General features: G+C 57.5%; 1 protein-coding gene across 1 annotated transcript; it reads right to left on the reverse strand.

Moving 5' to 3' along the window:
- Positions 1-228: 228 nt before the first annotated feature.
- LRFN5 (leucine rich repeat and fibronectin type III domain containing 5) lies at positions 229-3,169 on the reverse strand. The gene is made up of 2 exons (XM_074149532.1): positions 1,782-3,169; positions 229-1,156 (listed from the first exon to the last, which is right to left on the reverse strand). Exons 1-2 carry the CDS (start codon positions 3,167-3,169, stop codon positions 229-231), a joined length of 2,316 nt encoding a protein of 771 aa, XP_074005633.1.
- Positions 3,170-8,057: the final 4,888 nt, after the last annotated feature.

The following is an 8,057-nucleotide window of genomic DNA, read 5'->3' on the forward strand; positions in this document are numbered from 1 at the left end:
AAATAAAACCAAATGAAAACTAAATAAAACCCTGTGTGCACTGGGTGGTTTATACAGAACCCCGCATGAACAAGCCATTAATCAGCGAGACAACAGTGGACTTCCAAATCCGATTCCCCGGGAGAGGGAGTTTCACACAACACTTGGTGTTCTGTTTCTCATTAAAATAAAAACGAAATTAAAAAAAAAAAAAAAACTAAAAACAAAACCTAAAAAAAAAAATGCAGGTCACACAGTGCTTTCCAATATCCACTCAGAACCGGAGGAGAAAGTTGCTTTTCCGCTCTCCATGTCGGAGCTGTCTGCCCGGGCCAGCATCCCGTTCATGGACAGGCTGCGTTTGGAGCGCAGTCCGCGGGCGCTGCCGGGGCCGGGGGGCTCCGCCAGCTCGCCCCCCAGGGACAGCCTGCGCTTGGCTCGGGACGCCTCGGCCGGCAACGTGAGGAACTTACTTGGCTTTGATTGTGCTCTTTTGTAGGTGGGGGCCCCCCTGAGCGGGTCGGGGGGCCGGGCGGCCGGCTGCAGGGCGGTGGAGTTGTTCCTGTTGGTGTTGTGGGCCTCGGCGCCGCCGGCGGCCTCGCTCTGCCCCTCACCGGGCTTGGGGCCCGGCCGCCGCTTCTGCTTCGGGGGGGCCGCCGCGCCGGCAGTCCAGGCGGGAGGCAGAGCCGAGGTAGTGGTGGCCGAGTCCTGGCTGGGGAGGGGCTCCGGGGACGGCGTCAGGCCGTCGCTGGTGGCCTTGCAGCACTGGACGGCCTCCTCGTGCCCCACCGCCTGCTTGGAGAGGGAGTGGGTCAGCGCCCCGCCGCAGCCCTGCGCCCCGTTGGTCTGCGAGTACACGTTGCTGACCTTGGTGGCCTTCTGCTGCCCGTTGTTGTTGCACACCTTGTAGCGGATCATGAGGATGATGATGAAGACGAGCACGGAGGCCACGATGATCCCACCGATGATGATAATCATGGTCCCACCCAGGAACTGGGACTGCATGAAGTGGCAGCGCACGTAGTCCTGCTCGGTGGTGAACTGGGTGCAGCCCACCACCCGGGTGGCCGTCAGCGAGGTGATCCCGTCGTCGTAGATGGCCAGGACGCACAGGTCGTACACCGTCCCCGCGGCCAGGTTGTTCACCAGGAAGGTTTTGCTTGTGGGAGGTATCATTCTGGGGGAGAAGGAAATCGGCGTGAACGAACCCGGCAGACCCACAGGCACTCCCCGTCCCCGTGCAGCCCCCGGCCATGGTGATCACCACCAGGGCTCAGCTCCTCTGCCCCTCGGCAGCAGTCCCCGCCAAGCCCCCCGGCACGGCTCGGCACGGCAGAGACCCCCATCAGAGCCACCACATCAAAAACTTAGAAGAAATCACCGAGGCAAGAGGGTTTTGAGCGGTGTGACAGTGACACAGAGCCCCTCTGCGCTCCGCCAGCACGGGCACCGCCGGAAAGCGCTACGAGGAATGCCTTCACCTCCCGCCCGTGTCTCCACGAAGCTGAGAGCGTTAACATCCATTTAACCCATCTACCTTAACAACCCTTCTGCCAACCAGATTAGTTCAGAGGATTAGAGGTCCATTTGGATTATCTAAAAATAACACCATTCACGGTAATTTCCCCATTTGCCAGCGGAAAATGGCCTGAGAGTTTCCCGCGGCTCCCACCATCTGCTGCCCCAGGGCCGGGCTCTGTGGCCGGCGCGGTGCAGGGTCCTGCGGCCGCAGCACGGGGGCTGCCAGGAGCTGTGGCCACACACCAGCGCCGGGCAGCCTGGCAGGGCTGGGGACGCCTTACCTGTAAACAAGGGAGTCATCGTAAGTACCGTTGTACTGGATTTGGAACATACGTATCCCCGGTATATTCCTCTGGAAATTGAACTTCAGCAGAACGGTGGAGGATGTTGCTTCCGCAACGACCACCTTCTTGTCCTGGCTGACTTTAGTATCCCCATTGCTGCTGCTCGCGTTGGAGCCCGACTTGGTGGAGGTGGAGATATCCGAGGAGCCGGGGTCGGGCTCGTGGATGTGGTTCGTGCTGTTGAGCAAGTGGGGGAGTTTGATTATGTGCAGGTCCACCGTCTGCGTGGCCTCCCCAGCCGGGTTGGAAGCAATGCAGGTGAAGGAGCCTGTGTCCTTCACCGTCGTTATAAGGATGTCGAGCGTCCCGTTGTCGTACACCACGGACCTCGTCGCGTTGGAGATCAGCTTGCCCTCCGGGGAGATCCAATGGATGGCTGGCTCGGGGTCCCCCCGGGCCTTGCAGCGCAGCGCTGCCCGCTGCCCCTCCAGCACCCGCAGCTCGTGGGTGTGCCGGGTGATGAGCGGGGGCTCACACAGGAACTCCTCCTCGGGGATCGACCAGAAGTACCGGCCCGACAGGAGCGTGGGAGAAGCGCAGGTCTCTAGGTCGTCCTCCCTGGAAAGGCGCCTCAGCCACAACAGCTCACAGTTGCAATGCAAAGGATTCCCACCGAAGCTCAACGCAAACGTCGAGGGGCTGATAATTCCTGAGGTTGCCAGTACCTGAGCTCGCTGGAAGAGAGGGTCAGGCGGTAGCTTCTGCAGTTTGTTAGACGTGACATCCAACCTGGTCATCTTGTGGAGATGGGAGAAGGTCCCCTTAGGAATATGGTCGATCATGTTGTGATCTAGACTGAGAGTGTGCAAACTAACCATCTTCTCCACCGCGTCCCAGGGGATGGTTTCCAGATTGTTGTAAGACAAATCCAATTCCTCAAGAGCTAAAACATCATCGAAAGCTGTGGAAGAAATTAAAGTCAGCTGGTTGTTGTTAAGTATCAAGTGGTGAAGATTGGAGAGTCCACTGAACATGTCATTGGTGATCTTAGTCAATCGGTTGCTGTTCAAATGCAAAGCCCGCAAATTGCGCAAGTCGGCAAATGCGTGAGGTGTAATAAAACTGATTGTATTCCTGGACAGCGTCAGGTCCACCAGGCTGGTCATATTGGCAAAGTCTTTCCTTTTAATGTTTGTAACAAAGTTGTCTGCCAGCCGTAACTCCACGGTCCTCCTGTCAATGTTGGGAGGGACAAATAAGAGCCCTTTCTTGGCACAAAGGGTGGCAAGGTTCGGAGACAAAATCTGACAGACACAGCGCTTGGGGCAGATCTGAGCTCTCACCGCTATGCCAATGAACAGCAGAAACAAAAGCAGTTTTTCCATTGTAGATCAGGTTCAAGAGCCTGTAAGGGAGAGCAAACATCTGTTAGTCTCTGCAGGATAAGAGAATGACATCATAAAAAAGCAAAGACAAACCGTCTGTGGTTAAATCACCAAACTGAGGTTCCTGTCACGGTGTGTCATCCCCATCTTGTTACCTGATGTCTGTATCATTCTCCATGCCCAGGCACAAGAGCTTCTATACTGCCTTCCAGGAGAACCACTGAGAGATACACACGTTTGCACACATACACGGATATACACAGACACCCAGACACACACACAAATGACAACGTGACTTGGAGGCAGCTGGTGGCACCACACATGGTGCCAGCGGTGCCTTTGGGGGCCTCCTGCTAGAGCTCACCCCGTTGTACAGCGCTCCCCCCCTCCAGGCCCTTGGCTTCCCAGGGGATGCTCCCGACCCCACACTCCGGAGTTACTGTGCCGTAATGCCACTTGGGGATTGACAACGAGGGATGGTTCATGTGTGCTTTACTTGCTAAGCTAAAACTCTCAGCGGCCTCTAAATCATGGCAATTCAATGGGTTTACAGCCATCTCCACCAAACACTTAAGCTCTTAATGCTATTTTCAGAACAAGCTCAGACGGAGCTAATTTTATGTCATTCAAAACCCAAAAATGCAAATAAAATTTTAAAAAATCACACAAGAAAAGCCCCCACAACAACAGGGATCTAAATAAAAATGGAACATGGGCTAATTTTGGATCATCGCTGTTTTCCCGGCTGCCAGAGCCAGCAGTGCTGCTCTCCTCCCCGAGAGCCTGACAGTTCAATTAGCCTTATCTCTTACAGCGCCAGATCCTCACAGAGTGTGGAATCGCGGCAGATAACAGCAGTGCCCACACCAGCTAAATGAAATCATCCATCAGTGCCCACGCTAAAGGCTGGGCGAGCGCCGGGTCCCTGCACAGCCCCTCACGTCCCCCCGGCGCAGGCAGGAGGGAGCGGGGCACGGTCCTGCGGAGAAGCCCCCACGTGTCCCCGAGGTGCCAGCGTGAGCAACGGAGCTCAGGGGGACAACACGCGGGAAATGAAGCCCCCGGCTCCCCGTGGGACCGATAGTCTTACGTGTGCGGAGCGGATTACTCAGATGCGTTACCGTCCCAGAAATGTACTAATGAAGCTCATCTAAAATAAAATAAAGTTTCACAGCTCGCCATAAGCAGGAGTTTGAATCGTCATGGATATTTACGGACATTTAACATAAGAACAACAATTACCGCTCCCATTGCCCCGTCCATCGTCCACCCACAGCGCCACGCGAACAGAGAGGAGCCAACAAGGTGCAAAAAGGGCGAGTGAAGACACCAGCCTCTAAACCCTGCTCTTCAGCACCATCCATTTCTTCTTCTTCCTGATCCTGGGGGCTGTATGAATCATGACTACTGATTCCTACTCTTAAGTCCCCATTGGAAACATGAAAAAAGAGGCCTTCCCCTGCGAACGCTGCTGCAGGCATGGCCCATCGCTGCTGCAGCACTGGGAGCCCTCACTGTAAGCATCACCGGCACAGGGACCACCAACCGTGCGGGGAGCAAACCTCCCGGGCAGCCCCCACACACACCTTGGATTCAGCTTCATCCGGCCCGTGCCAGCTCTGCGCGTCGGGGGTTCCTGCCGGTGAGACAGACCCGGAGGAGGACGGTGATGCCAAGCAGTGGAGGGGAAGGATGGCAGAGCAAACCGCCTGCTCCAGCCCCCGAGCCCCGCGGGTGACACTGGCTGGCCACCTCCCGACGCGGTGGCTGCAGTAACGGCCGTGGGCCGTCACCCACCCATTCCAGGCAGGACCTTTCTCCTTTAACCAAGGTCTGGCACGTACCAGACTGAAACGGACCCAGCGGCTCAGGGCATCTGCAGCACGACCGCCGGGGTCCCCAGGCAGCCTTGGCTGGGGACATCACGCTCAGTTAGATTTGCTAACTTAATACTGCTAATTTAGATTTGTAGCTGTGATTAAAATAATGTGCTCGGATTCAGCCAAGTTCATTTGAAGAGCTCTACAAGATTAAAAGCAAATCAGCAAGGCGCATTTGCAAGTTTGGAAATACTGCTACAGGATGAAGCGGCGGCACAAGGAGATGTAGACTTAAACCATGGCTGAACCCCAAGGTTAGGAGGAGGTTACCCACCCACGGGCGCGGGGTTCTTTGGATTCCAGCAGAGCTTTTGATACGGCCTCTGACAGCGTCCTCTGGACAAAATGCTCAGCACATGGTGAGAGCTGGACACCACGCGATGGGCAGACACCGGGATGAATTGTCAGGCTGAAAGGGCTGTAGGAAAAGGGGCAACACTGGCCAGCGACTGTCCCCCAGGTTTAGGGCCGGTCCTCTCCAGTGTTTCTGTCAGTGATCTGGCCGGGGAGGTGGGGTGAAGGCATTGCCCCCAGGCTGCTGTTTCTGCTTCAGGGCAGAGGAAGCCCTTCCCCTTGCTCTCTTTTCCCAGCCACGGAGCGGGTCTGACAGCGGTCCGGCAGAGCCTGGGCTCACGGGGACAGGGACCCATCTTCCCTGTCACCCCCTCCCCACCTCTGCCAGCTCTCAGACGGGACGTGCCAACGCAACAGGCCACCACAACTCAGCATTTCTTCCCCCGCTGGGTGTTTCTCATGGGGCTTCTGGCTCCATCTCAGCCGTTCTCCCATCGTGGACTTGGGGCTCCCGCTGCCCCAGTCCCGGGGGGCACCCCGTGCTCAGCAGGGACAAAGCCCGCGCGTAGGCAGGGTGCAGGGAGAGCCGGGACAGGCCCCCAGGCCCCCTGGCACCGCACACTGCACCGCAGGACACACCGGAGGGGGACAGCTCGCTGTCACCGCGCCAGGCACTGTCACCCCGCTTCCACCCTCCCAAGGGAATCCAGGCCACCGCCGCCAGGGGCCACCTCCCCTCCAGGGATGGCACGCGGACCCGGCCATGCAGCCTTTCCCGAGGAGGCAGACTCGGATGGGAATCCTCCGGAGGTTCTGCCGTGGGGTCTGGTGCCAGGACAAGGCCGGGGTGACCGGGCACCGCCACATCGATGCCTGCTGCCGGCAGGGCGAGTGGCAGACCCCATGCTGGCCTCAACGGGCGCCATCGGCACTGGGTGAGAAAGTAAATGACCACCCACCGGTTCTAGCAACAAACTGAGCTCATGTAAAGAGCTAATGAATTTGAAATTTCTGCCTGGAATTGATCCAGGGGACACGGGAATGAAATGCCATGCTCGCCAGGCTGAGATTGCTCCTCTCACAGCTCGCTGGGGGGGGGTTGCCCCCATCTTTTTGGGAGCAATAGGTTTTATGCTACTTGGTGCAGCATCTGCCCATGTGTCCAGCGCTGCGAGGGGTCATTTGCATACTGTGAATTGCATAACCCACAGAAGCAGCAGGATCCAGGAGACAGCAATTAATTAGCAAACGATTTCCCTTGCATCCGATTGTGCCCAGACAGTTGGTGCTGCACGAAGCCAGCGTGCCAGGGAAACCCACGGCACACTGGGGGCTGCGCTAACATGCTGCCCGGCTCAGACACCATCCCTCATCACTAAGGTCAGGACAGCAGCGACTGAGTGAGTGCCTTTGCTGCCCCCCCAGGCCCCAGCGCAAGTTGTGATTTTCAAGGTCTTTGCAAATGCAATTTCATGGTGGGAAAAAAAAAGTCCAGAAGTTGATGATATTCACCTGCTGGGGATGAAGGATGGGGAAATAGCTGGCACCAGTCACCAAAGGCATCCCGCAGCCCTGCTAAAACGCGTGCATGTAAATGAAGATGCTGTGATATACGGCACAGGAGCTGCTAAATTACTTAAGCAGAGAACAAGGAGCTTCAGTTTCACAAAGGTCAATGATTTGTAAACACGCCTGAGTGTTTTGCTGAATCGCAAACAAAGCACCTAAGAAAACAGAAACGCTCAGATCACAGAACCTCACCCAGGCTTCCCTGGGGGCTCTGCTGGCCCCCCCTCCAGAGCCGCTGCACAGGCTAGGACCATGGGGCAGGACCGTGGGGCAGGACCATGGGGCAGGAGCGTGGTCTTGCCCCAGCAAGTGCCCAAAGTTCCCCCCCAGCCGCAAAGCCCTCTCTCGCAAAGCCACCTCTGGGCTGGTGCGCCGGGCGGTGGGGTGAGCTCAGAGGTTACGTCCCCTGCAGATGGGGAAGCCCAGGCAGCGCCAGCGGCGGGCTGGCTAACGAGCTGTCTCACATAGCTGTGCTCATCTTCCTCCAGCCTTCAGCCGCAAACGAGACGCCTGCGCAGCAATGCTTTCTGGGAGGCAATCCTTCTCCCCGTAATGAGGTCTAAACTGGCAAGATGAAAGTGAACAATAACAACTATTTTAAAGAGAAAGCAGGACCGGTGTCAGTGAGCCCTGGACCGCACCATGCACCGGCTGACGTCTGAGAGCGACGCTTCTGCTGTTTTCCCGGGGCGGGTGCCGGAGCCGAGAGCGAGCTGGTCCCTGCCCCAGAGCTCGGGGGGTCGGTGCCCCGTCCCCAGAGCCAGGGGGACGCCCAGCAGCAGGGCTGTGGCTGAGGGACAGAAGCCCCAGGACAAACCACTGCCCCGTGGGTCAGCATCCTTCCCCCACTGCCTGAGGGAGGACCACACCGGCACATCTCACCCTCCACGGCTCTCTGAGAGCAGCCCCGGAGCCGGCGCTGGAAAGACGGGTCAGACTGACCTGTCACCTGAGCCACAAAGTCCCTCTCCAGTTCTGTCTGAGGCAGAAAATCAACTGGTTTTCGGCAGAAAGCAATGAGATGACCACAGCGCCGTGGTGCAGGCAGCAAATCTGCAACCGAGGGCTTCCTGGAGGCAGAGGATGCTGAATCAGCAGGTAGTGGCAGCAGGGAGGGCCAGGGGAGGTGAAGGTGACCATCCCCA

The sequence above is a fragment of the Numenius arquata genome, chromosome 6, assembly GCF_964106895.1.
Source record: "Numenius arquata chromosome 6, bNumArq3.hap1.1, whole genome shotgun sequence".
Lineage (NCBI taxonomy): Eukaryota > Metazoa > Chordata > Aves > Charadriiformes > Scolopacidae > Numenius > Numenius arquata.

Bases quoted from the DNA above. Each gene is read 5' to 3' on its own strand.
- LRFN5 (XM_074149532.1), bottom strand. From the start codon at position 3,169: ATGGAAAAACTGCTTTTGTTTCTGCTGTTCATTGGCATAGCGGTGAGA. The intron at 1,157-1,781 runs GTAAGGCGTCCC...CTTCTCCCCCAG, and splicing joins GATGACTCCCTTGTTTACAG to AATGATACCTCCCACAAGCA.